At 35.9% G+C, this 27988-nt stretch overlaps 2 protein-coding genes and 1 long non-coding RNA gene across 4 annotated transcripts; 1 reads left to right on the forward strand and 2 right to left on the reverse strand.

The window, feature by feature from the left end:
• The first annotated feature begins 1918 nt into the window (after positions 1 to 1918).
• LOC140176595 (protein FAR-RED IMPAIRED RESPONSE 1-like) lies at positions 1919 to 3418 on the forward strand. Its single transcript, XM_072208118.1, has 3 exons — positions 1919 to 2192; positions 2281 to 3215; positions 3302 to 3418. The coding sequence occupies exons 1-3, from the start codon at positions 1919 to 1921 to the stop codon at positions 3416 to 3418; spliced, it is 1326 nt and encodes a 441-aa protein (XP_072064219.1).
• Positions 3419 to 3821: 403 nt separating this feature from the next.
• On the reverse strand, positions 3822 to 9656 carry LOC112729118 (uncharacterized). Of its 2 annotated transcripts, XM_072208621.1 has the most exons (21): positions 9354 to 9656; positions 8343 to 8618; positions 7727 to 8229; positions 7431 to 7654; positions 7247 to 7324; positions 7094 to 7159; positions 6947 to 7015; positions 6797 to 6871; positions 6670 to 6723; positions 6427 to 6513; positions 6278 to 6346; positions 6131 to 6196; positions 5953 to 6048; positions 5764 to 5829; positions 5196 to 5679; positions 5022 to 5108; positions 4779 to 4907; positions 4554 to 4688; positions 4306 to 4418; positions 4142 to 4235; positions 3822 to 4056 (listed from the first exon to the last, which is right to left on the reverse strand). In XM_072208621.1, the coding sequence occupies exons 1-21, from the start codon at positions 9538 to 9540 to the stop codon at positions 3883 to 3885; spliced, it is 3132 nt and encodes a 1043-aa protein (XP_072064722.1). In that variant the 5' UTR covers positions 9541 to 9656; the 3' UTR covers positions 3822 to 3882. The 2 variants fall into 2 exon arrangements, with proteins under 2 accessions (XP_072064722.1, XP_025635263.2); XM_025779478.3 differs by lacking the exon at positions 6278 to 6346.
• Positions 9657 to 25076: 15420 nt separating this feature from the next.
• Positions 25077 to 27336, reverse strand: LOC140176949 (uncharacterized). The gene is made up of 4 exons (XR_011868218.1): positions 27154 to 27336; positions 27008 to 27062; positions 26791 to 26919; positions 25077 to 25405 (listed from the first exon to the last, which is right to left on the reverse strand). It is a non-coding gene; the product is annotated as an uncharacterized lncRNA (long non-coding RNA).
• Between the last annotated feature and the right edge of the window lie 652 nt (positions 27337 to 27988).

The raw sequence follows: 27988 nt of genomic DNA on the forward strand, positions 1-27988 counted from the left end.
CTTTTTTACGGAAAAGCTCTGCATACAAGCCCTAATGGCTTGTATGCCATACAAGTTCATTAAACAATAAGATCAAAATACGCGCTGCTTCAGGTACGTTGATTACACGCGCTATATAATATCGCGCGTATATCTAACTACCAGATTTAAAATATTTCTTTCCCTTTTCGTTTTCGTTATTTTGAGATTTCGTTCTTCTTCTTCTCCCGCGTTTACCCTCCTTCTTCTCCATTGTTCTTTTCTTCTCCTTTTCTCACTAGCATCTTCTTCGTTTAGGTTACCTTTGTCTCTCTCTGCAACTCCATCTTCGTTTTCTATTTTTGATTTGTTGTTTTTCGAAATCAAAGTTTGATCTCGTTTTGAAGATAATGGATCATACAACCTCAGATTGTCATCTGAATGCAGGCGAAGTGGATTATGAGTCAGAATCTAACGAAGTCCCTGAGGTTTGATTTACATAGGATTAGTATGAAATTTCTTTCAGTAATTTGTATAGCATTGTGTAGTTGAAAAATTGCTGAACATTACTGTGAAAGTAACACGTTTACGTGAATCTGTCGATTCAATGTATTAGTTGTGATTAATTACTTGGAATTTGTAGCAGACGCTCGGGTGTAGATCAATTCTTGTTTGGGTGTACTTTAGCTAGAAGTGTGGGTGTATCTACACTTTACTGGTTTTTTGTTATTTTAATTTACTTGTTGTTGTTCAGCTGTATTATAACAGACATGATTAGGTGTGTTTTTAGAACTGTATTATATCTGCATGCTGTGTATTTACAGTTTATTGCTTTAAAAGTCATTCTGTAGTTGAGTTGTTGCGGTTAGGGTGTATCGTATTAGACATGATTGGGTGTATTTGAATCATATCTATGGGTGTATTTACAGTTCTGACACGGTGTCTTTTGCAGCCTGTCTCAGTTGTTGATGACGAGCTTGTTCCAAAGGTTGGAATGACCTTTACTACCCTTGAAGATGCTGGAAAATTTTACAGGAACTACGCCAAGGCTGCAGGTTTCTCTACAAGAGTTCGGTGCACAAATAGGAAGGGAAACGAGATTAAGAACCAACTGATTACATGTAGCAGAGAGGGAAAATGGAAATCTAAAATATCTCCGGCCGAGAAGACCAATCCGACAGCCGGTCTAAACTGTCCTGCAAGAATTTATATACACACATTGAAGGATGTCGGTGCTTGGATCATTTCAAAGGTTGTGCTGGATCATTCACACCCCTGCTGTCCAAGCAAAGCAGAGATGCTCAAACAGCACAGGGAACTAAGCATGTCCATTCGTCGTACGATAGAGAATAACGAGGAGGCCGGTATCAGACCAAGCAAAACCTACCAATCATTTGTTGCGGCTGCCGGGGGTCACCGCGAGTTAAATTTTATCGAAAAGGACGTGAGGAATTACATTACCAGGGAAGTGCGGAATGTTTCCGAACAAGAAGATGCAAAGGAATTCGGGAAATATTTGTTAAGAATGAAAGAGAAGAATCCGAATTTCTTTTTTGAGCTCCAACTCGAAGAGGATCAATCGATTAAGCTGGCTTTTTGGGCCGATGCAAGAAGCAGAGCCGCCTTTGAGTATTTCGGAGACGTCATTTCATTCGACACCACCTACAACACAAACAGGTAACAAACTGTCCCTGTTTATGATGCCAAATTAATTTATTTTTACGAATCCGCAGTAGAGGTGTATATTGGCTGTTTCATTGGGTGTATGCGAAGCATTTGTTAGGGTGTAGCTAATGATTTTGCATTCTGGACCATGGTAATTTGTTTCAGGTATAATTTGGTCTGTGGTTCTTTTGTCGGGGTGAATCACCACGGTCAATCAACACTTCTCGGATGCTCTTTGATGAAGAACGAAGAAATTGAATCATTCAAATGGTTATTTCAAAGCTGGATTCGTTGCATGGGAGGAAACGCTCCGAAAGGGTTTCTCACCGATCAGTGCGCATCCATGAAAAGGGCTTTAGAGGCCTGTATGCCAACAACAGTTCACCGCTGGTGCATTTGGCACATCATGAAGAAGATTCCAAGCAAATTAAACGGGTACAAGGGACATGCCGATATCGAACAAGAAATGAGCCAAGTTGTTTGGAACTCTCAAAGCAAAGACTCATTCGATAGGAATTGGAACGATTTTCTGCTGAATTTTGGTCTTGGGGACAACAAGTGGCTTTCAGGTAATGTCTTTTTAAAATCTGCATCAGAGGTGTAAGTTACATATTTTCTCGGGTGTATTTATAGACTGTCTTTGGGTGTATTATGCAGATCTGTACGAAGACCGTCACATATGGGTTCCTATCTATCTGGATCACCATTTCTGGGCAGGGATGAGAAGCACACAAAGGAGCGAGAGCATGCATTCATTTTTTAACAAGTATATCACCCGGAACAGCTCGCTTATTCAGTTCGTCAAACAATACGATAATTGCCTCGGAAGCAGGGAGCAAGCAGAGAGAGAATCAGATGCTGCAGATTTTCATACGGTCATACCGTGTGCAACGAAATCCTGCATTGAAGCTCAGTTTCAAGATGCATACACTCACGCAAAGTTTAGGGAAGTCCAAGCGCAATTCAGAGGAAAGGCGAATTGCATCACCAGACTGAAGAATTCCGCTCTAGGCTATTCAGTATACGAAGTCGGAGAACAAGTTTCCAGCTCAATATTCAACAAGTTCGTGGTTACTTACGACTCGGTTGCAGCCGAGGTAAAATGCCATTGCTTATTATTCGAGTCGAGAGGGATACTGTGCCGTCACGCACTAAGCGTGTTAAGCTTCGAACAAGTAAGCCAAGTGTCACCGAGATACATACTGGAACGATGGAGCAAGAAGGTAAAGAGGCGACACACACACATCAAGAGCAGCCACGACGAGCCACTAATGGAGCCAAGAAGCAAGAGGTTCGACCAATTGGTTTTTCGTTCGCAAAATATATGCGAATTTGCCTCCGAATCGGAGGAGCTGACTGCAATTCTGCACCGCGCGTACGATAACGTCATGGCCGAGATGGAAGCATTAAAAGCCAAAAGGAAGGGGACATCTTCTTTATCCCACGAAGACGCCAACTTGGAATCCGTTAACGAGCTTCAAAGCCCGCCAAGGATTCGAACAAGAGGACGTCCAAAAAACAGGCTAGGTTCAAAGCTGGAGAAACAGATCGCAAATGCCACAAAGAAGAAGAAGACGAAAGTTTTAAGCGAGGTAAAAGTAATGTTCTTTAAATTTGTGGCGATTGAGTTTATTTTTCTCGTTAATAGTTTAGGTAATGTGTGTGTGTTATATTTCAGATAAACCTGTTTGATGCTGCATCAGCGGCGCATTCAAATTGCAGCCAATATCAAGGACACGTTATGAGTTATCAGTTCAGGGTACCAGCAGCAGGGGATAACTGGTTGGGTGTATAGTTTTTCAGAATATGGGTGTAAAAGCACCGTTATTTTGGGTGTATTTTCGTTAATTCACAATTTAGATATAGACACATATATAGATATATATAAAACAAAAGCTGTAAAAATTCTCAGGTTATGGGTTTATATTTGATTTGATTTTTTTCTTCATATTTTAGTACATGTAATTCATACATTTTGAATACGGTGCAGACAGTTTGGGTGTATATTTTTATACAACCTTGGGTGTATTATTAGACTTGCGTTGGGTGTAGCAGTTTATAGTTTGTGTTTATATATGCCTTGATTTTTTCCTTCATATTTTACCACCTGTAATACAGCTTTTGAATACATCACAGACAGTTTACCAGCACAGATAATTTAACATGGAATAGAAGTTGTTGATAAATGGGAAAAAATATACATGGAATAGAAGTTGTTGATAAATGGCAAATATTTACATCATTTGTTCAATTTACAAACTACCCACTTTCTATATCAGTAGAATTAATCTGACAAAATGGACTTAATAATATAGAGGATGGCTTCGACAGCCTTATAGCACTACTCTCTCTAATTGCCTGATCTCTCTGTGTATTCATCTCACTGAATAGTATACGGGATGCGTATTCCACTCTATAGTGGTCCACCTCCTCCTACAATAAAAAAGTATATTCTGTTTAAACAGCAATATTAATTCAGTAAAGTAATACAGAGTTATATGGTTTTAAAGACAGTTACCTGTGGCCAATTATCCCATTGATACTTCCCCTTTTTGATGTTTTCTGGCTCAATTATCTCCATCCATTTCATAACGTACACAGCGCAGTCATAGCTGAAAACAAAGAATATAAATTACAAATCTCATTTACAAAAGTTTAATGTTCAGACTCACAAATTTATACCTTGTTTTTTGGCCTGATATTTTAACATATGGTGATTTAATTTCCTTCTCCCTCTCCCCTTTCTGAAGAGGTTTCCCGCCGGCATATGTTATCAATCTTGAAAATACGTATCCCTTAAATACGAAAACAAATCAGTAATACACCCGAATGAATGGACAAGATACACCCAACTGAATGGACAATATACACCCATCACAACTAACGAAATAGACCTATCTATTAAAGTAAAGAAGACAGAGGCAACTTACAGTGAATTTATTAATGGTCTTTCTCTCATCAGTGGGAGCTATTTTGTGTAGCGGGTCAAGTATTTGACATTTCCGCTTTCTTGTATTTATCAGCCATAACCACCAATGCCCGGCGTAGCAGACAGGGGCAAAAATCTGAAGGATTCCCACACATGAACAGTGTGTTATTTTATTTTGCAAATAAGTAAATAAGCGTAGTAACAAATTTAGCAAACGAAAACTTACATATGGGTGCGAAGTCAATTTTTTTCTATCTATGAAGGGAATGAAACTCGGGTAGGCTTCCACCCTGAATTCCTTTTTCGTTTTTGGTGATACGAATTCCCCGTTTGGGTGATCCGAAAGCGCCATGCACTGCAAGAATGGGAAACGAGAAATGAAACACTAAACTTACACCCAATGGAACGTGACAAATACACCCAAATCAATACAGAAAATACACCCGAAGATCGTAGAAGTAAGACTTACCACAATATCGGGGGGGAGACAGTATATTTGTTCTTGAAATCTCTTTTCATTTTTGTTGTTGAGGATGAGGCAGACGGCAGATACAATCTAGAAATATATGCCGAAATCAATTTTACATTAATAAGCATTGTAATTGACTTTGGTGTAAAAACAGTAATCTTATTCTAATATTACCTGAGATTCTATATCACTTTTTGCCTGGAGGGAAGCAAGGTGCATTCTCATCAAAATGTATTCTCCTTGGCCAATCAGAGTGCACATCTCCTCATACTCGTTAGTATTGCCATCTGCATCTTCCTTCAGTCTCGTCCCCCAGATGTAGCACTTTTGTTTCATATCATCCGTAATCTGATATAATCCCCGAGGAGTTTCAAACTTTGCAGAACTTTCTCCCCCAGTCTCCCTCTGAATTTGTGGACTTGTGTTTTTTCCCTTCGTCGCGCTGCTTGCTATTCTTTGGACCAAACTGTCCAATTGTTCTATCAAATTCGCAGCTTCTGGAGATTTTTCCATTTCTGTCTCCTGCGTTGACGCCCCCTCCTGGCTTGAATCAGTCAATCCAAGGCTGAATGATGGCACCCCTGGATCTGTTTTCGGAACATAGGAAGCTGTCCGTGCCATCATCAACAGGGCAGCAGCGTCTTCTGCGTCTGGATGACTGCGTCATCATGTATAAGAATAAGAATAAGAATAAGAATATACAGATGATAAGCAAAGATTGATTTTAGTCTGATGAACTTACACTTTAGTTGGAGCTGGGGGAACCGTGGGTGTGGTCTCTTGAAGTTGTTTGGGGGTTTCAGGAGTGCTGCACAGTTACAAAAAATTAATCACGGCGTAAAAGAAACTAATCAGGAACAATATACACCCAAACTGTTAGCTAATATACACCCAAACTCCAAACAAATATACACTCAATACTATTTCTTACGTTTCTGTAGTCCCTTCAATCTGTAGCATAGGGGTTGGTTCAAAATCTGTCTCTGTGGTTGTTTGGGATGCCGGCACAAAAACCTGAATCGGGACTCTAAACAAGAAGAAAAATGAAAGGTTAACAACGCCTTTGAAAATAATAAGGTTATAAGGTTGAATATTATTGTAAAACTCACATTGCAAGCGCTTCGGACGGTGTCTGTTCCCTCACAACCATCATATTCGAATCAGACGGACTCAACCTAAAATACACCCAAAGAAATTCAAGAAATACACCCGAACAATTCAAAAATAAGACAGGCTTTGTTTTTTTGAGAACTTACATACTTGCAGTTTTTGCTTTTTTTTCCTGCCTTTTTTTTCTTGAATAAAATAATAAAGGGCTTTTTTTTCTAAAAAAAAATATATACAGAATTAGAAGTAGAAGGGTAATAGAAGAACAAAAGTAACGGTGATTTGAAAGAGAAATTACATGCTCTGTGACGGCTGGTTTACACTACTCTGTTCTGTGTTTCCTTGAGAGGAAGGAGCATCAGTTCCCAAGTTCACAGCCGGTATTCTAAGACAGATTTGATCCAAGCAACACAACAAAGTTAATATTCCAACTTATTAGACAACATACACCCAACTTGATCCACTCAATACACCCAAATGGTACCACAAGACACACCCAATTCATGATAACAAGATTTTATTAAATAATAAAGCTTCTTACGTTTCAGACGACACATAGCGACCTTCTGTCGATCGCAGGTCAGGTTGGTTCTCCCTGCAAAACAAGAAACAATTATTAGCATGCAAAACACAAAAAAATATGAAATAGACAGCCCATCAAGACATACCCCTCTGCAGCAGATTTATCAACGTTTTGCCCTAGCCATTCATCCAGTTCATCACTTGATATTTCATATGTCTCACTACATTCATAAAGGAAGATGTTAACAAAAATAATTACGACGATAGACGGTAATATAGCTTACGAGGTACTGTACCCGTCAAAGTATTGGTCTTCTTTAGGAGGTGAATCCTCCACGAGAACTTTTTTCTTTTTTGGTTGTGTTCTGGGTGGAAAAAAAAGAGTACCAATCAGAAATAAAAAATTAATTTTATCACAGAATATTATGCAAAGAAGTGCTTACTTTTTTGGTGTTGTTTTTGTTTTTTTCTTTTCCTTCTCCTTCTCTGCAGGTGATGATTCTTCACTCCTATAAGTTAATAACAGACACTTCAGTTAATACACGAAATCTTTATAATGAAGCCAAAAGAAAGGAGTAATAATTTCAGGACATTACTCATCACTTTGTTCAGATTCAGATTCTGAATCAGAATCTGGCTCCTCTTGCCTCTGCTTTCTTTTTCTGGAGTCCATTCTGGAAGGCAAACAGTGATTATTTAGAACATAATAAAATACACCCAACGTGATCAACAAGATACACCCAACTCGAAAAAGAAATTACACCCAAGTATGGTACTTACTTTTTCCCCTTTTTGATGGGGTGTTTTCTTGCTGAATCCTCCGAGTCTTGTTGACTCTCAGACTCAGAGGTAGTAGTGTCACTGTCAGTAGCTGTTTCTGTCTCCGAAGACGATGTTGGACTCGCCTTCCTTTTTTTTGTTTTTTTGATTTCTTGTGTTTTTTCTTTTTTTTCTTTTTCTTTCATTTTTTCTCTTGCTCTTGTCTCCGCCATCTTCACAATCCCCTGAAACATGAGATATTTTAGCTAGCAGCATTCAGGTAAATAAAATACAAGCAACATATTATGTTTACTTACCAAAGTTTCTTCTTTTTCTGCAGTCATTCTTTCCACCAACTTCTCCTTAGTCCAGTTGGCAATCCAAGGCTTTGGTGGTCTTTCGGCCCTCTTCTTGCCTTTGTTTTCAGAAAGATGAAAGTATATTATCATGAGGGCAAAGAGGCAGCCATCAATTGCCTTCTTCTTCTTATCCTGGTAGTCTGTGATGCCTTTGATCAAGAAGGTCAAAACATGCGCCCCCCAGTTTCTCTCCGATATGCCGTCCATCTTAAAAATTGGGGCGAGGTGCACGGGCGATATTTTGTTTATCGTCGTTGGCAAAAGGAACGCCATCTGTATGTAGAGGATGAATATCCTCTTGAACATCAGGCGTTCCTCTTCGCTGCCAACGCCGATTTCCATCATTTCATCGGTAAGACTTTTGAGGGTCTTACCCTGGAATCTTCTATAAATTATTTTGTCATCATCAGAAAGTTGCTTATAAAGTTGCTTATACTCAACTTTCTCAGGAAACAGATTTCCTACAAAAAAGAAAACAACAAAGTATCAAAATCGGTTCAAAAACACCCAAGCATCAACCTTAAATACACCCAAGCATGAACTTAATATACACCTATAATTTTGAGCTAGTTACCTGTTGCATTGATGCCAAGCGCATCACCTATTGTCTTTGGTGTTATTTGGAAAGAACCATATCCTGTCTTCAGTTTGTTCTCCCCAAGTTTGAAGTTGTTTGCCAGTTCCCTTAAGAGTTGGTGATCCACCCTTAGAGGTGGGACGTGCATCAACCCACCAAATCCGAGATCCCTGACAATTGCCTTCTTCTCCTCAGCCATGTTTCTGAACTTATCACTCAGGAGATGTGTGGCACACTTAAGGTCTTTCGTTTGGTTTCTTGCTGCCATTTTGTCTGAAACAAAAAATACACACAAATATACTCCCATTAGTAACAGTAAGATACACCCATATGTAAGAATCAGATACACCCATTGATAACAGTGAGATACACCCATTGAAATTATTCAGATACATTCATATATATCAGTCAGATATCAGTCAAACATGTTTCAATATCAAGCAACATTACAAGGTCTAATAACAGTAAGATACACCCATATGTAAGAATCCGATACACTCATTGTTAACAGGGAGATACACCCATAGATATTATTCATATAAATCCATATATATCAGTCAGTTATCACTCAAACATGCTTCAATATCAAATTAATTCAGATATCAGTAAGATACACGCATATATGAGTCAGATACACCCATTGATAAGAGTAAGATACACCCATATGTAAGAATCAGATACACCCATTGATAACAGTGAGATACACCCATTGAAATTATTCAGATACATTCATATATATCAGTGAGATATCACTCAAACATGCATCAATATCAAGTCACATTACAAGTTCAAACAGTATACAACCCCCAATCTACGGAATAAAGCCCCAAAAATCAACAACAGTAGCAAGAGAACTTAGAACAAGAATGTAGAACGACGTAAAACTTAGAAGAATGACGTAGAACTTAGAACAGTGTGACAAAGAAGCAAGAATAATAGCACAGTAAACCCTAGAGAAGAACGACGTAGAAGAAAACTAAAATTGGGAGGTTTTCTTGATGAACTTACGTTGAGTGTATTTGCTTCGTTTTCTCTTCAGATTCTTCACGTAGAGTTTGATGTTGTTTTGATGGAGGTTTCGAACAACGATTTCTATTTTTTGAACTTTGATTTTTGCTCGAAATTGGGAGCGTTTCCTTGGTTTCGAAGCGTTTTGAGAAGTGGAAGAAGTGGAGGAAGTGGAAGAGTCTGCCATACGAACCGTTTGTGTTGAGCGCGTGATTTTGACGCGCCATGTTATGCTTCCTTATGCGCGTGTCTTCGATTTGGGCTGGGCCAACTTGGAAGCTTGGATACTTGTATGTGTAGCTGGGCCCTCTTTTTTATTGGTGATATCTAATCTTAGCTTGTCTCCCGAGCATGACAAAAATTTCTAACAATTTTAATTTTATTTATGAAAAAATATTCAGTTTGGTCTTTAAAATTATATTCGAACTTGAATTTAGTCTTTAAAATTTTAATTGTTTCAATTTAGTCTCTAAACTTTTCAAATTTTAATCACGTTAGTTCTTATAGTTGTTTCAGTCAATTGAAAAATTTAAGACTAAATTGAGATAATTAAAATTTCAAGTATAATTTCAGATACCAAATTGAATATTATCTCTTTATTTATTTATTTATTTTTAGTAAAGTATAAATGAAGTAAAGGAGAAAATGAGAAGGTTTGGGTGGAAAAGAAGAAAAGGTAGATAGACAAACACAGCGGCTATTGTTGTTGACGACTCAAACGTGTTTTGACAGAGTTACCAAAATCTTGTTAAGTTCCAAAGCTATAAAAATGGATGCAAAATCGGGAAAACATTGGTTGTATATATATACCACTACCCTACAACAACAACAACCACCACCACCACCAAACTTAGCTTTTTTTTTTTTTAGATGATTCAAATTCCAAAGAGATCCATTCTAGCTCTTATGTCAAACCTTTCAATCAACCTTTCCCATGACTCTTAGCTTCAACCTTATAAAATCACTGTTTCTAAAAAAAGGAAAAAGCAATTATAAAAATAAGATAAATAACCAAAAATACACTCGAATTTTATTATTGAAAAAATACCTTCAAATAATTTAAAAACACCACAAAAATATTTAAAAAGAATATTATTTTTTTGTAAATAGCAAACAACTTTTGTATTTGACAAATTAATTATGGATTTGATACAAAATTTTATAAAAATGTTTAGATGACTGTTTCAAAAATACACACAAAAAATAGAACAAAAATTTGATCTCTATATTTTTATTTTATTTTTTAAAAAATTATTATTGATTGTTGACAAAAAAAATCACAAATTAAAAAAAGTATATATTTAGCAAAAAATTACCAAATTTTAAGGATAAAAAATATCTCATTTTTCTATCATGCTTTCAAAAAATCGTATCAAAATTCAATCTTTAAAGTATTTTTTGAGAATACATATTTAATGTTGTACATTTTTGTTGCGTTTTAAAATTTAAGAACATTGTTGTCGGTGACAAAATTATTTGAGTATATTTTTGGTAGTTTATACATAAAAACAAATACAAATAGAAAAGATAAATTAAATATGTTAAAAAATTTGAGGTTTTATTTATGATCATTGCTTGTCAATGGATCACCTTCAAAGCCTTTCAAAATGGAACGGGGTCTACGGCAAGGTGACCCGTTGTCCCCATTTCTGTTCGTGTTAGTTGTGGATGTTTTGCATCGAATGATTGGAGAGGCGGTGAGGAATGGCCATATAACTCCGTTACTGCTTGGTAGAGATAATATTGAGTTGTCTCACTTGCAGTTTGCAGATGATACTATTCTTTTCTGTCCGCCGGATGAGGGGACCATCAGGAATTATCATCGGCTACTCAGATGCTTCGAGCTCATGTCGGGATTGGCCATTAATTTTGAAAAGTCCAGCCTTATACCGGTCAGCTGTGAGAGGATGTGGGTCCGGAGGATGTGTCGGTTACTGGGTTGTAAAGAGGCTTCATTACCAGTCAGATATCTGGGCATTCCCCTGGGAGCAAATCCGAGACTGGTTAAGACATGGAAACCAGTGATTGATAAGGTGGAAGACAAACTGAGTTTGTGGAAAGCAAAAACTCTTAACAAAGCAGGTAAGCTGGTCCTAATTAAGGCGGTTCTTAGTAGCTTGCCGATTTACTACCTCAGTTTATATAAGATGCCAAAGACAGTGGCAGAGAAGCTGATTTCCCTGCAACGACGGTTCCTGTGGAGTAATGAGGATGGGAGATACGGGGTACCGCTCGTGAAGTGGGAAGTGGTTATGGCTCCAAAGAAGGCAGGTGGGTTGGGAGTTGGGGATGCGGTGATTCGAAATACTGCATTGCTGTTTAAGTGGTGGTGGAGGTTCTCGAAAGAAGACTGTCCCTTATGGAAGAAAGTGGTGTGCTCTTGTAATAATATGCATCCTGCAAGAATGGTGGGAGGACAGCCTACTCCCACGCGAGGGGGTCCTTGGAAGGATATATGCCAGCTACAAGTTAGTAAGCCGGGGCTGAGAGATCAGATGATCAGTGGGTTGTCGATGGAGTTAGGGAATGGCAGAACAATCCGATTCTGGGAGGATAGATGGCTACCGGCTGGAGTATTGAAAGATATGTTTCCTAGGCTTTTCTCGATCTCAACTCTTCATGAATCTGTGATAGCAGACTGTGGCTTTTGGGATGGGCTAGTGTGGATTTGGAGTTTCCAGTGGAGGAGAGAGTTGTTCCAGTGGGAGTTGGACTTAGTACACCAGCTTCATGAGATCTTACAGTCATTCAAGCTTACAAATGGGAGGGAAGATAGTGTGGTATGGAAATTTGATAAAACAGGAGACTACTCAACAAAATCCTTTGTGCGAGTGATGCAGGAGGAAGTCCTATCGGAGGAGGTTACCAGCTATAGCTTCACTAGTGCTGTTTGGAAAGGATTTGTCCCCCCGAGGGTTGAACTCCTTTCTTGGTTTGCGTTAGTCGGAAGGGTCAACACAAAGGATCGACTGTGCAGATTACGGATTATTGACCAGCAGGACAATAGGTGTCTTCTCTGTGGTAAGCCCGTGGAAACCGCGTATCATCTGTTTCTTAGTTGTGAGATTACATGGCAGGTGTGGTGTGCTTGGCTAATGGCCTTTCAACAAAGGTGGAGCTTTCCGGGTACTTTGAAGGAACATTTTGAGAGTTGGACGAGCTTTCTAGGAAGGAAGGTAGATAGGAAGAGATGGTTCACTGGATTCTTTGCTGTTATCTGGACAATTTGGCTAGAAAGGAATGACAGGCTCTTCCAAAATAAGAGTTCAAGAGTAGGGGACATTATTAACAGATCGTTTACGTTCTACGAAGAATGGAGTGGTGCTGAGCCCTTTGGGTGTTGATGGCCGGGTCACAGTGTCTAGGAGTTGTATGTTATCTTGTTTTATTCTTACTATAGCTTTGCTATCTGCTCCACTCTGCTGTGTTGAGCTCCATTTGATTAAAAAAAAATAAATAAATGCAGAAGATAACTATTTAAAAATAAATTTTGTTTTCGTCAATATATTTAATGAATTAAGAACAATTTACCTTCAAATTTTATATATTCACATAAATAATCATGTTTAAACTACTATAAACCCTAATATTTTGTTTTTTTTCTTTCTTTAAATTGGGTGTTGTTTGTGTGCGTGTGTCTTTTGCATCGTTAGGAGGTTCGGTTAATTGGGAATTGGCTGTTAACTCAATTTAGTTAAAAATAAAAATCGATCAATAATAAGTTAATTAAAAAATAAAAAATCAGTTAAATAATCGATTAAATAGTAAAATCGATTCTGTTTTTAGCAATTAATCAATTAAAATAATAAAATACAAAATATTTATTTTTAAAAATTATATATATTATTTTATTTATCCGATTCAATTATGATTGAACATTGATTGAATTTTTAAATCTTTAAATTTTTAGTTTTACCAATTCGATCAACCACTCTATTTTCATCAAAACGTATTAGATATGTGAATGTGAGTGACTGTAAGAACACTAAAAATCGTGCTCAGAGATTCGAATTCTGTGAAGTATGCAAAGATCTTCACTTAGACTTAATAATAATAATAATAATAATAATAATAATAATAATAATAATAATAATAATAATAATAATTTAGGTGAATTTTATTTGTGGAGTTAACTAGATTATTTTATACATCACAACTAAGGGCTAGCAGTTATAAGTATTTATTTAATTTAAGAAGTGGATGATAAAAAATTACATTTTTTAATTTTTATTAGTTATGAATATTCTAAACATATAATGATGGGAAAAAAGTAGTATGTGTTGAAAAAATAAAATAAAATTGGTTAGGATATATACATATATATGAGAAAAATATATTAAGGTTTTGTGGCTTATATGTGAATATAATAAAATAGTCTCAATATTCTTTTTTATAAAGTGGAACTAATTAATAGTTAGACTAATTTTTTTTATTAAAATAAAAAAATTCGAACCTACAATTTTTTAGATAAATATAAAAAATTGTGCTATTTAAATTATAACTTATTGACAAATCAATTTTCTTTACAAGAGTTATAAAAAAATTTTCTTAACATTCCCGTGCATTGCACAGGCACTACGACACGTATTATAAATTTCACTCAACATTTAATAATAACAAAATTGAATTAGTTTTGGTATTTTAAAATTTAAATTAAAAGGAAAACTACATATAAGTGTGATGAGTGATGACAACTCATCTTTTCAGTAAGTCCAAGAATTATTTGTTCTAAGAACATATCCGACAAAAAAAAGGACATATTAGTCCATCCAAAAAATTTAGCCTATCTTAATTTAAGATGAATCTCCACTGATCTTAAATAGAAAGATCATAACAAGATTCTCTCTCGAAATTTTTATCATATGATATAACGTTTAAACAGCCTTGTTATGCTTTTAAATATTTTTGTTAATTAAATTTAATTAAATTAATTTAAATTTAATAAAATTATTCACACAATATGTATGTAAATTATATATTTTTTATATTTTTTTGTGTGTTTTCTTTTTGTTATCTTTTTTATATTTTTTTATTCCTCTTCTTTTTTTTTTGTTATTACATTATTTTTATTTTTTTATTTGATTTTTTTTTTATTCTTTCTAAGACAATAAAACAAAAATTATGAATAGGCGAGATAAGAAGAAGAAGATAAAAGAAAAAAAAAAGATAATGATAATGAAGAAGAGAAAAACGATGAAAAATTTTGAATGGTGTAAAATTTATCTAAAAAAGTAGTACCAAAAATTTTTAACAGTAATACATAAAATTTTTTATTTTTGACACCAAAATTTTTTAATTATAGTGACTAATATTCTTAGTAAGAGGATGAAATAAAAAAAGTATAAAAATATAAAACAAGAAAAAAATTTAAAAATATTTTAACTCATTACAAAAATATTTAATTCAATTTTATATATATATATATATATATATATATATATATATATATATTTCATAATTGATGTAATAAATTTTATTTATTTTAATATTTTATTATTAATCATAAAATATATAAAAAATTTAAATCAATATTTTTATAATGACTTAAAATATTTTATATTATATGATAAAATATTAAAATTAAATAAATTTACTACATTAATAATAAATATATATTTCAAATTATATATTATTATTATTTAAATAAACCAAATAACCATTACAACACACACATGTATATATAAAATTATAATGGTTATTAATATATAGGTATATTTTTATAGTAAAATAAATGGAAGTATATGTTATTTTTATCCTTAAGAAAAAGAGAATATATATTTTTTAGATAGACGAAAGGGAGTGTTATTTAGTTGGAGAAAAGTGACGCAATTTATTTTAATATATTATTTTTTTTCTTTTTGTTATATTTACTTTATATTTTAAAATTTTGCATATATACCATTATTATAAGAGATAATGCACTGCATGTAGCACATAAAGACTAATGGAGACCTTTCAAAGATGTATTTTTTGTTTTGTCTTTTCTTCGGGTGATGCATATGTTAAGATTTTCTCTAGTAAAGAGTTAGAGATCACTACTACATTTTGAGCATTTGGTAACATTTATTGCTTAACATTTGTTAAAGTATTAGTGATTATTATAAAATTATATATAAAAAGTAACATTTATAATGAAATGTTAGTAAATATATATAATTTTTTAAAAAAATTTCAAAAGTGTTACCTATTTCAATCCTGGAAATCAAAATCGGAGGCTACCCTAACTATTAGAACAGAAGAAAGATCAGGAACCTGCTCCAAATCTCATTCTCCTTCACTCTCACTCTCAATCTCACCCCAAATCTCGTTCTCCTTCACACTCTCGCTCTCAATCTCTGCTTCGCACTCTCGCTCTCAATCTCACTGGCGCTCTCGATCGTGCTCCTTCTCTGCTTCGCACTCTCGCTCTCAATTTCACTGGCGCTCTCGATCGTGCTCCTCCGCTCCTTGAATCTCTCTCTCGTTTCAACAAATTCTAGGGTTGGGTTTGTTATTCTCTGTTTTGAGGTGAGTCTAATGGAGGAGGAGAAGAACCTCCTTTCGTGTTCTTTCTTCTCTAATTTTCACTGCTTCATTATTATTCTTTGCAATCTTCTTAAATGTTTTTGTATATATTTGTTAAGATTTGTTGGTCGTGAATTGATTGAATTCCTAATGCTAAGATCTGCTTAATTCAATCCCGAGAATCCCGAAGAGGACACTGGTGATTTCAGAATTGCATCTCCAGCTGCTAAGGCGCTCCTTTTTCTTTCCTCGCTTCATTTCCGAAATTCATTTAGTTATCCTAGCAATATTTTGCACTAGAAAGCAAAGTGTTAGTAGTTAGTAACTAGAACGAGAGAAACAAGACTTGGATATGATGTGACATGTTACAATTATTGTGATATGATATTGTCATGCCTGTTCTGTTTCTGTTTCTGTTTGTGTTTGTAAACTTAACTAGTTAACTAACCAGTTTTGAGTTTTTGCTATGGAGACAGCAATGACATGAATAATGTTCAGCTAAATGATGATGTTCTTGGCCTGATTGTGTTCAAATCAGACCTCCATGACCCTTCTTCATCTCTTGCTTCATGGAAAGATGATTCAAGTGCTTGTTCATGGAACCGGGTTCAATGCAATCCAGCAACAGGAAGAGTGACTGAGATCAATCTTGTTGGGTTGGGATTATCTGGAAGAATTGGAAAAGGCCTTGAGAAGTTTCAGCATCTAATGGTATTGTCTCTTTCTCATAACAATTTCAATGGTAGCATTACTCCTTCACTTGCACTTTCCAGCACCATTCAGAATCTTAATCTAAGTCACAATGGCTTCTCTGGTCAAATGCCAACTTCATTTTTCAACATGAGTTCAATTAGGTCTCTTGATCTTTCTCACAACTCATTCTCAGGACATATCCCTCAAAGTTTCTTTGACAGTTACAATTTTCTTCACTACTTTTCTTTGTCCAATAACCTGTTTGAAGGACAAAATCCTAGTAGAATCTCTAGATGTTCTTCATTGAATAGCATTGATCTTTTGAATAACCGTTTCGCCAGTTATATTGATTTTGCTGTTGTTTGGTCATTGAGTAGGCTTAGGCAATTGGATTTTTCCAGCAATGCCTTATCAGGTTCTTTGCCTAATGGAATTTCTAAATTGCAGCTGCATCTGACTCATTTTGATCCTCGGGTTAACTAGAAAAGGCCATAGGGGATCTTAAGGGGCTTATCACTTAAATTGCTAGTGTTGATCATTTTTCATGTCAACTTAAACATTATTTTTGTCTGTAGGCAGTTAGAGCACATTGTTCTTGTACATTATGTGATATTAAAGATGTATGTTTTTTATCTATTGTTTTGCATTTTTATCTTAAAATTATTTGGATAAGATGTTATATTGAAACCAGAATCAAGTAAATCTGGTGTAGGTTAAAAACAACTGTGGCGATTTTCTCACTCTAATGTGATCCATTGTTCTATTATGCCATGCTGCATAATTTACAGTGTTACAAGTCTGGCATCTCACATTATCCTGCAGCTCCAATATCCTTGGTTGGTAGCTCTCAAACAAGTTCAGTGCCTTCCTCTGTCAAAATATAGAGTCACCTATAACTGAAATTCAAACATCTATTTCATCAACTGAAAATGAAGTTGAGTCATATTTATTTTATTTTTAAATCTTATTGTTGTTAATTTGGTGATATTTAAGTGGAAAATGAACAATAATCGAGTCAATTGAGTATTTTTTTCTTCATGCATTTTTGTTTATTCAATTCATTTCAGGTGCTTAAATGATAATGGGGGATGAAGATTATGGATAAAGTTTCTAATTTTGTGCTAATGGGTAATTGAGTCAATTGCAGATTTGAAGAAATGTGGGCTGAAAAGTGAAGAAGATAGAAGTAAAGGAGACTACTTTCAGCTTCAGGTTCTAATTTTTTCTTTATATATGTGTGTGTTAGTTGTTTCAGATACAATTAGCATAGAAATTAAACTGTCATTTCTTACAATAATAGTAATTTTGAAGCTGAAAATGGTGCTGGGGCATGCAGGTTAAGATCTGCAATGGAAAGGTTAAAATCTGCAATGATTTTATAACTAAAATGCAGTTTCACAAAGAGTCTATTGGAGTTGAAGCTTAAGCAATGCATATGTTCAATTTACCTTCTTTGAAGTTTAATTTATATTTAATCTTTTTTCAAGAAATGTCAGTAAAATTTTATTCAACTTATCTTCTTTTTCAAATAGTCCACTTAATATAAGTGATGTTGAAAGATCACTTGACTTTATGTATGGATGGTAAGTACTAATATTAATATTAATATCCTGCTTTTAAATTATTGATTGGTTCTTAAAATCTAAGTAAAACAATTATTTGTTATTTTATATAGGTTTATGGAACCTTTGACAACAGGAGATTTTCCAGAAAGCATGAAATCTATAGTTGGAAGTAGATTGCTTAAGTTCTCTAAAGAGCAATCTAAGCAACTCATACATTCATATGATTTCATTGGATTGAACTATTATACCACCAACTATGCTTCTAATGCACCTAAGTTATTGTCTGCAAAACCAAATTATGCCACTAATTCTAATGTTAATTTTGCAAGTAAAGACATTTTTCTTTATCTTTCAATTAATCTCAATATATATATATACCTGTCATAACAAAAAATTCTACCTGAACTGTAGGAAGTGCTGTGCAGCTAGGCTGATATGTCTTAATGGGTTCAGGTAGGTAAAATGATCTACAATCTTCTCGGTGCAGTAATAATCCTTGTATTGAGTTTATTTTCAATATTAAATTCTGATGGCAATTTGTGCCTGCAAATGTATTGCAGAATAAAGATGGTTTGGTATTTTATAGTAAGACTCTCGTTCATGTGTAATCAATCTTCCTGGCCTATGAATATTCAAGATTACTTGATGCCAAAACTTGATTAAGATTTATTTTAGAATATAATGAGTTCTTTAAAGGGTTATATAAACTTCTTTAACTCTGACCATTTATTTTTCGTCTGTTGGCTTGAATATTATCTTATGACCCCTTGATTGGAGTCACATTGGAGTTGCTAAATGCTAATATTTCTGATGGGTAGGCTTTTATTGGTGTTACTTATGCGTGATGATTTTTGGTATTCTAAATTAAGTACTAATAATAGGAGTTCTCCATAGGTCTTCATTTTAGATTTTGTTTACCTTGTTTCTAATTAAGTACTAATAATTTCACACTTATGTGTTTGAAATGTTTAGGGTCTTAAAGAGAAAGTGGCAACAACACCTAGTGCTCCACTTGCTACAACACCCCAGCCTGTCAGTGAGTATTACAGCTTATGATTATGCCATAGTTAAATTTTTGTAAATGGAGAATATTTGAATTTCTAGGAACAATTTCATTGGACGTGAACATTGGGAGTTTGATCCAAATGCAGGCATTGAAGAAGAACGTGCTGAGGTTGAAAGTTTGCGCCAAAAATTCAACAACAATCTATTCTCCATTAAACAAAGTTCTGACCTCTTAATGAGACTCCAGGTATGTACTTTTTGACCTACATTAATCAATTATGAAATTTTTTTAATTAAAAACTAATGATATAATTTTAAATAATATTTAATTGATTTTGATCCACCATTTACAATTTGTAACACCCTACCACACTAAGCTTTACGCTTAAGTCGTAAAACGAAGGTGGTGTGGTATTACGACCTCTAAAATAAAATGAGTACATATAATAGCAGAAGAATTATAATTTGCTAGGAGCCTTAAAGAATAGAGGGAATAAAAATCGCAAAAATAAAAGCGCAACGCTTAAGGAACGAGTTAACTTGCGTGCTAAGAAAACTATAACTAATAAACATAAGGTGACGGAAGTAGGAATAGAGTGCCAAAGATACAAAATAACAAGCTCCTGACTCAGCCTGCGAAGTCAAGACTGGCCGGAGAATATTTACATATATATACATACATATCCAAAACCAAAAAGTACATATACACAATCCTACCTCTCCATAAACCTCTAAGAGGATCAAAATAACAAGTTATGCGGAGAGAAAACCAAGTACATATATATATACATTATAGCATAACAAAATAACCCTGTAACCACTCCACTTCAAGAGTCCAGACGCCTAACGAGATGCCTCTCGACCTGCATCTGAAAAACAACAACATAGTATAGAATGAGAACCGGAGGTTCTCAGTATGGTAAAGGTGCCACACACATAATATATAAGGTCCTGGGAATGCCAGAGGCAATCCTAGAACGCCGACACTCAGATTATAGAGCTTAAAGTATTAAACAGAAGCCATAAAAGGTGGTTTTCTAAAAATATTTAATCCTAACTTAACTTAACCTTAAATCTAAGTCCTATACTGCCATTCCTCCCTACCTCCAACTCCATCATGCATTTTCACAGACAAATAGACAGATAAAGGCAAACACAAGAAGGTTACAACTATTGCAGGTAACAAATACACATTTAGCATGGCAAATACAGACAGGCACACCCAATTAAAGCACAAGCAAGTAATTCAAGTAATATGCATATGATGCATGCCTGTCCTATGGCTGATGAGGCTCATCTGTCGGTTATCCAGCCAACCCGACAAGTCTGAATTGTCCTTAGACTGTCCCCCGACGTGCATCCCCAAGAGTCTATGCATAGATTTTTCTCAAATAATCAATATTGCTCAATGGGGGTAACATTTCCGGGAATTTATATAGTGCCCAGTCACACTTACGTCGTAGGGTCAACAGAGTATCGAGTTTTCAACCTGGTACACGTGGTGGCAAGTCACGGCACTTAATCCAGGGAATCTCGTATCTCAGATTATTCAAATTCATAAGCCATTTAAATAATTCAATTATAATTCATCAACATCCACATCATTCTCAATCGCATTTCATTCATCATTATACATCAATCATATTCAATCATTATCCTTCATTATCACACCTCCCATTCCGTCCATCAATAGTTCCAATTTAAAATATAATTCATTCTTTTCTAAATGAATCAAACTTCAAACATATTCATTTTATTAATAACTCAAAATCAAACCATACAACCTTTGAATCTAGATCTTTTTAAATAATCATCTAAACAAAATCTCTAATTTTTATAAAATTTCGCAGCACCTCCTCTAAAACTCGGACTTTGCCACCCTTTTCGGGTCCAAACCTGCATCCTTTTCAATTCAACATACCCTTCCTCATCATCATAACAATCACCACAATAAATCTACCTCAGATCAACAATTAAACTCATGCAATATTCAAATCCAACAACCAAAATTCAAATAAGGATCATAGTTCACAAATCCTAGGCTTTTAACACAAAATACCTCATTATCACAACAACCTCCACAATAGTTATACCTCAAATCAATAATTCACCAAATCATTAGTTAATCAACAAGCACCAAACTAACCATGTTCATCAACAATAACATTCAACCATAATTCTCTCCAAATTAACATAACAACATTCACCATCCAAAATTAAAAACTAATTATCCAATAAACTTCAACCAAATATATTCATTGACAAATTACTAAACATTAAACATACCCCTGCATTCCAACTTATCCTATGGTCGTCTAGCCTAAGTTTTCACAGAATATTATATACTAAATGCAAGAAACCTAAACCATACCTTGGCCGATTTCCACGTAACGACCAAAGCTATTTATTCAAAACCAAGGCAGCCCCTCAAAACTCAACTAATCCACTTCCTCCAAGTTCTAGTATTTACAATTTCAAGCTTCAATTATTTATTCACAACCTAATATACACTCATAACACACATATATCCAATTTAATACTCAAAGATCAAATTCAATGAAAATAAAATAGAATTATCATATCCTCACCTTACCCAAGCTTCACATAAGCAAGAGTGAATATTTTCCTCAAGCTAATTGGATCCTAAAACATCAAAAATCAAAGAAACTCAACCTTCCCATTCAAAAATCCGAAAATTAGGGGAAAAGAGGGATGAGAGTGATTAAACAAGTTACTAGTGAAATTGTTCCGGTAGAAATGTAGAGCTTAACGCGGTGGACGCGTGGCTGCAAACGGTGCAGCGATCGGAGCTCGGACGGAGAAGTTACGGGGATCGGAAGGTTACTGTAAGGGTTTCGGGAGCTTTCGTTCTCCTTGGAGCTTTCACGTTGTTCATACGTGAAAATGAGAAAGAAAGGGATTTTGGCTCATTTAAAGTGTTGGTCCGGTTGGACCGATGGCCTGGTTTGGGTCCGGTTCAACCGGTTCGGCCCGTTTGGTCCAATCTTGGACCGTTTTTTCGAAATTAGTGTCAAAATTCTCGTTTCAATGAGCTCTATCCTAATTTAATATAATATTTACGTTTCTAATTTTCCTTATTAAAAACTAATTTATTGACTAATTATCTACTAATTTAACCGGGGTTTACATCCTACCCACCTAATAAAGAATTTTGCCCTCAAAATTCAAATCTAGTTACCTGAAAAGAGATGTGGATAGTCCTTTCGCATATCTGATTCGAGCTCCCAGGTATGTTCCTCGATACCAGCTCGACTCCAAGCTACTTTTACTAATGATACTTCCTTTCCGCATAATCGTTTAATATTAGTATCATCAATTCTCACTAGAATTACTGGAAGTGTTAGATCTTCTCTTACTTGGATTGGTTCTGATTCCAGAACATGACTTGCATCAGGAGTATACTTCCGAAGCTGGGACACATGGAACACATCGTGCAAATTCGAAAGATACGGCGGTAAGGCAATTCTATAAGCCACTGGCCCAATTCTCTTTAGGATCTCAAATGGTCCAATATATCGGGGATTCAGTTTCTTAGTCTTAATAGCTCTTCCCACTCCAGTGGTTGGTGTAACTTTCAAAAAAACATGTTCCCCTTCCTCAAATTCTAAAGGCTTTCGCCTCTGATCAGCATAACTCTTATGGCGGCTTTGAGCTATAAGCATTCGACTATGAATCTTCTTTATCTGTTCAGTCATTTCAGCTATCATCACAAGCCCTAATAAACTCCTTTCTCCAGTTTCATACCAACACAACGGAGATTGACATTTCCTGCCATACAGAGCCTCATATGGAGCCATTCCGATGCTCGCATGATAGCTATTATTATAAGCAAACTCTACCAATGGCATATACCGATCCCAGCTCACTGGCTGGTCTAAAACACAAGCCCTTAGCATATCCTCCAAGGTCTGAATAGTTCTGTCTGACTGACCATCTGTCTGAGGGTGATACGCAGTACTCAAACTTAACTGAGTCCCAAATGCACGCTGAAAAGCTCCCCAGAATCTTGATGTAAAGCGAGGATCCCTGTCAGATATAATGGTAGAAGGCACGTCATGCAACCTGACAATCTCTTTAATATACATTCGAGCTAATTCTTCCATTGTGCAACTTATTCGGATAGGAAGAAAGTGAGCTGATTTCGTCAGTCGATCTACAACCACCCAAATAGCGTCACAACCTGATCGGGTTCTAGGCAACCTTATCACAAAATCCATTGCGATACTCTCCCATTTCCATTGTGGAATCTCCAAAGGCTAAAGGGTCCCTGATGGTCTCTGATGCTCAATCTTAACTTTCTAACACGTTAAACATTTAGATACATGCAATGCCACATCATTCTTCATACCTGGCCACCAGAACATTGCTTTCAGATCTTGGTACATTTTAGTGCTCCCTGGGTGAATTGAAAACCCGCTCTTATGAGCTTCCTTCAAGATTCTCTATCGCAGGTCTCCAATATCTGGCACAACAATCCGGTTCTTGAACCTCCACAAACCATCCTGTCCTTCTGATACTCTCCACTGTTTCCCCTGTTCGACTGCTGGTAATACCTTACGTAACGCTTCACTGTCTCGATGAGCCCTCAGAAGTTCTAATTTAAAATCACTTGAAATCTGCAACTGACTCAAACATAGGATTCCAGATTCTTCTCTAATTCCCAAATTCAAACCTTGGAATGCCTTCAGTAATTTTTCTTCCCGTAGCATCATCCAAGCTGCATATAAAGACTTCCGACTCAAAGCGTCCGCCACAACGTTCGCTTTTCTTGGGTGATAATTCAATTCAAAATCATAATCTTTCAGAAGCTCCATCCACCTCCTCTGACGCATATTCAACTCTTTCTACTAAAAAATATACTTCAAACTCTTATGGTCTGAGAAAACATAAAACTTAACGCCATAGAGGTAGTGCCTCCAAATCTTTAAAGCAAACACAACAGCAGCAAGTTCTAAATCATGTGTCGGGTAGTTTATCTCATGCGGCCTTAACTGCCGTGAGGCGTATGCTACAACATTTTGGTGCTGCATCAGAACGCACCCTAAACCCTTCAGTGATGCATCACAGTACACTTCAAACGTTTCACTTGATTCGGGCAATACCAATACGGGTGCAATAGTCAATCTGTGCTTCAATGCTTGGAAACTCTCTTCACACTCCGGAGTCCAGATAAAAGGCGTATCCTTCCTAGTCAACTTAGTTAAAGGTAAGGTGAGCTGTGAAAATCCTTTAATGAATCTACGATAATTTCCCGCCAAACCTAGGAAACTCCTGATCTCTGTCACTGAAGTCGGTCGCTCCCAATTCATCACTGCTTCCACCTTAGCAGAATCCACAGCTATCCCCTACTTACTCACCACGTGGCCGAGAAACTTTACTTCACTCTTCCAGAACTCACATTTAGATAACTTAGCATATAACTTCCTGTCTCTCAGAATCTGCAGCACAATTCGCAATTGTTCATCATGTTCCTCTTCAGACTTAGAATAAACAAGAATGTCATCAATGAAGACAATAACAAACTTGTCCAGATACGGTCAGAAAATCCTGTTCATATAATCCATAAATACTGTCGGGGCATTAGTTAACCCAAAAGACATCACTGTATACTCATAATGACCATAACGCGTCCTGAAAGCAGTTTTCGGAATATCCTCGTCTCTAACCCTTATCTGATGATAACCGGATCGCAAATCAATCTTAGAAAACACACTAGCACCCTGTAACTAATCCATTAGATGTAACACCCTACCACACAAAGCTTTACGCTTAAGTCGTAAAACAGAGGTGATGTGGTATTACGACCTCTAAAATAAAATAAGTACATATAATAGCAGAAGAGTTATAATATGCTAGGAGCCTTGAAGGATAGGGGAAATAAAAATCGCGAGATAAAAGCGCAATGCTCAAGGAACGAGTTAACTTGCATGCTAAGAAAACTGTAACTGTCAAACATAAGGTAACAGAAGTAGGAATAGAGTGCCAAAGATACAAAATAACAAGCTCCTAACTCAGCCTGCGAAGTCAAGACTGGCCGGAGAATATTTACACATATATACATACATATCCAAAACCCAAAAGTACATACACACAATCCTGCCTCTCCATAAACCTCTAAGAGGATCAAAAAGGACAAGTTAAGCGGAGAGAAAGCTAAGTACATATATATACATCAATGTACAACAAAACTATACAACAACACTATCCAGTAACCCCTCCGCTTTAAGAGTCCAGACGCCTAACGAGATGGCTCCCGACCTGCATCTGAAAAACAACAACATAGTATGGAATGAGAACCGGAGGTTCTCAGTATGGTAAAGGTGCCACACACATAATATATAAGGTCCTGGGAATGCCAGAGGCAATCCTAGAACGCCGACACTTAGATTGTAGAGCTTAAAGTATTAAACAGAAGCCATAAAAGACGGTTTCCTAAAAATATTTAATCCTAACTTAACTTAACCTTAAATCTAAGTCCTATACTGCCATTCCTCCATACCTCCAAATTCCATCATGCATTTTCACAGACAAATAAACAGGTAAAGGCAAACACAAGAAAGTTACAACTACTGCAGGTAACAAATACACATTTAGCATGGCAAATACAGATAGGCACACCCAATTAGAGCACAAGCAAGTAATTCAAGTAATATGCATATGATGCATGCCTGTCCTATGGCTGATGAGGCTCATCTGTCGGTTATCCAGCCAACCCGACAAGTCTGAATTGTCCTTAGACTGTCCCCCGACGTGCATCCCCAAGAGTCTATGCATAGATTTTTCTCAAATAATCAATATTGCTCAATGGGGGTAACATTCCCGGGAATTTATATAGTGCCCGGTCACACTTACGTCGTAGGGTCAACAGAGTATCGAGTTTTCAACCTGGTACACGTGGTGGCAAGCCACGGCACTTAATCCAGGGAATCTCGTATCTCAGATTATTCAAATTCATAAGCCATATAAATAATTCAATTATAATTCCTCAACATCCACATCATTCTCAATTGCATCTCATTCATCATCATACATTAAACATATTCAATCCTTATCCTTCATTATCACACCTCCCATTCCGTCCATCAATAGTTTCAATTCAAAACATAATTCATTCTTTTCTAAGAATCAAACTTCAAACTTAAAACATACTCACTTTCTTAATAACTCAAAATCAAACCATATAACATTTAAATCTAAATTTCTTTTAAATAATCATCTAAACAAAATCTCTAATTTTTATAAAATTTCGGCAGCACCTCCTCTAAAACTCGGACTTTGCCACCCTTTTCGGGTCCAAACCTGCTTTCTTTTCAATTCAACATACTCTTCCTCATCATCATAACAATCACCACAATAAATCTACTTCAAATCAACAATTAAACTCATACAATATTCAAATCCAACAACCAAAATTCAACTAAGAATCATAGTTCACAAATCCTAGGCTTTTAACACAAATACCTCAAATCAATAATTCACCAAATCGTTAGTTAATAACTAATTATCCAATAAACTTCAACCAAATATATATATTCATCGACAAATTACTAAACATTAAGCATACACCTGCATTCCAACTTATCCTATGGTCATCTAGCCTAAGTTTTCACAGAACATTATATATTAAATGCAAGAAACCTAAACCATACCTTGGCCGATTTCCACGTAACGACCAAAGCTATTTATTCAAAACCAAGACAACCCCTCAAAACTCAACTAATCCGCTTCCTCCAAGTTCCAGTATTCACAATTTCAAGCTCCAATTATTTATTTTCAACCTAATACATATTCATAATACATATATACCCAATTTAATACTCAAAGCTCAAATTTAATGAAAATAAAATAGAATTATCGTATCCTCACCTTACCCAAGCTTCACACAAGCAAGAGTGAACGTTTCTCTCAAGCTAATTGGATCCTAAAACATCAAAAATCAAAGAAATTCAATATTCCCACTTAAAATTCGAAAATTGGGGGAAGATGAAGCTGAGAGTGAAATAGCAAGTTACCTATGACATTGTTCCGGTAGAAATGTAGAGCTCGACGCGGTGAACGCGTGGCCGCAAACGGTGCGGCGATCGGAGCTCGAACGGAGGAGTTACGGGATTTGGAAAGTAACGTGAGGGTTACGGGATTTTTTTTTTCTCGTTCTTCCCTCCCCTGGAAGCTGAAAGCTTCGCTTCTGTTGGAATGAAGGGGATGAAGGGCTTGGGTTCATTTAATAGGGCTGGTCCGGTTGAACCGACAACCCGGTTCGGGTCCGGTTCAACCGGTTCGGTCCTTTCGGTCCATTTTTGGACCGTTTTCTTCAAAATTGGTGTCAAAATTCTCGTTTCGATGAGCTCTACCCTATTTTGATATAATATTCGCATTTCTAATCCTCCTTATTAAAAAATAATTTATTAACTAATTATCTACTAATTTAACCGGGGTTTACATTAGATCATCAATTCTAGGCAACAGATATTTATTCTTCACAGTGATCTTATTCAATTGCTGATAATCGATACACAACCGCATACTCTCATCCATCTTCTTTACTAGTAACACTGGCGCTCCCCACGGAGAAACACTTGGTCGGATAAAATGCTTACCCAACAAGTCTTCCAGCTGAGCTTTCAGTTCAGCCATTTCTAAAGGTGACATCCTGTAAGGAGTAATCGAAATCGAACTGGCTCCAGGCACCAACTCAATTGCGAATTCAACTTCCCGATTTGGTGGAAATTCATTAATATCATCCGGAAACACATCTAGAAATTCACACACAATGGGAATCTGCTCTAAAATTTGATCATCACTTGATACTCCTGCAGTTAATAACATAATACCCTGACACTCAGTTCC

The sequence above is a fragment of the Arachis hypogaea genome, chromosome 12 (assembly GCF_003086295.3).
Source record: "Arachis hypogaea cultivar Tifrunner chromosome 12, arahy.Tifrunner.gnm2.J5K5, whole genome shotgun sequence".
In the NCBI taxonomy this organism is placed as follows: Eukaryota; Viridiplantae; Streptophyta; class Magnoliopsida; order Fabales; family Fabaceae; genus Arachis; species Arachis hypogaea.

What these genes read in the sequence shown, in the direction of transcription:
- LOC140176595 (XM_072208118.1), top strand. Translation starts at nt 1,919, where the DNA reads ATGGGAGGAAACGCTCCGAAAGGGTTTCTCACCGATCAGTGCGCATCC. An exon ending in GGACAACAAGTGGCTTTCAG is followed by an intron (nt 2,193 to 2,280) that starts GTAATGTCTTTT and finishes TGTATTATGCAG; the next exon opens with ATCTGTACGAAGACCGTCAC. An exon ending in AGACGAAAGTTTTAAGCGAG is followed by an intron (nt 3,216 to 3,301) that starts GTAAAAGTAATG and finishes GTTATATTTCAG; the next exon opens with ATAAACCTGTTTGATGCTGC.
- LOC112729118 (XM_072208621.1), bottom strand. Translation starts at nt 9,540, where the DNA reads ATGGCAGACTCTTCCACTTCCTCCACTTCTTCCACTTCTCAAAACGCT. An exon ending in ACAAAAACAACACCAAAAAA is followed by an intron (nt 7,016 to 7,093) that starts GTAAGCACTTCT and finishes TTTTCCACCCAG; the next exon opens with AACACAACCAAAAAAGAAAA. An exon ending in AACCAGCCGTCACAGAGCAT is followed by an intron (nt 6,347 to 6,426) that starts GTAATTTCTCTT and finishes ATTTTTTTTTAG; the next exon opens with AAAAAAAAGCCCTTTATTAT.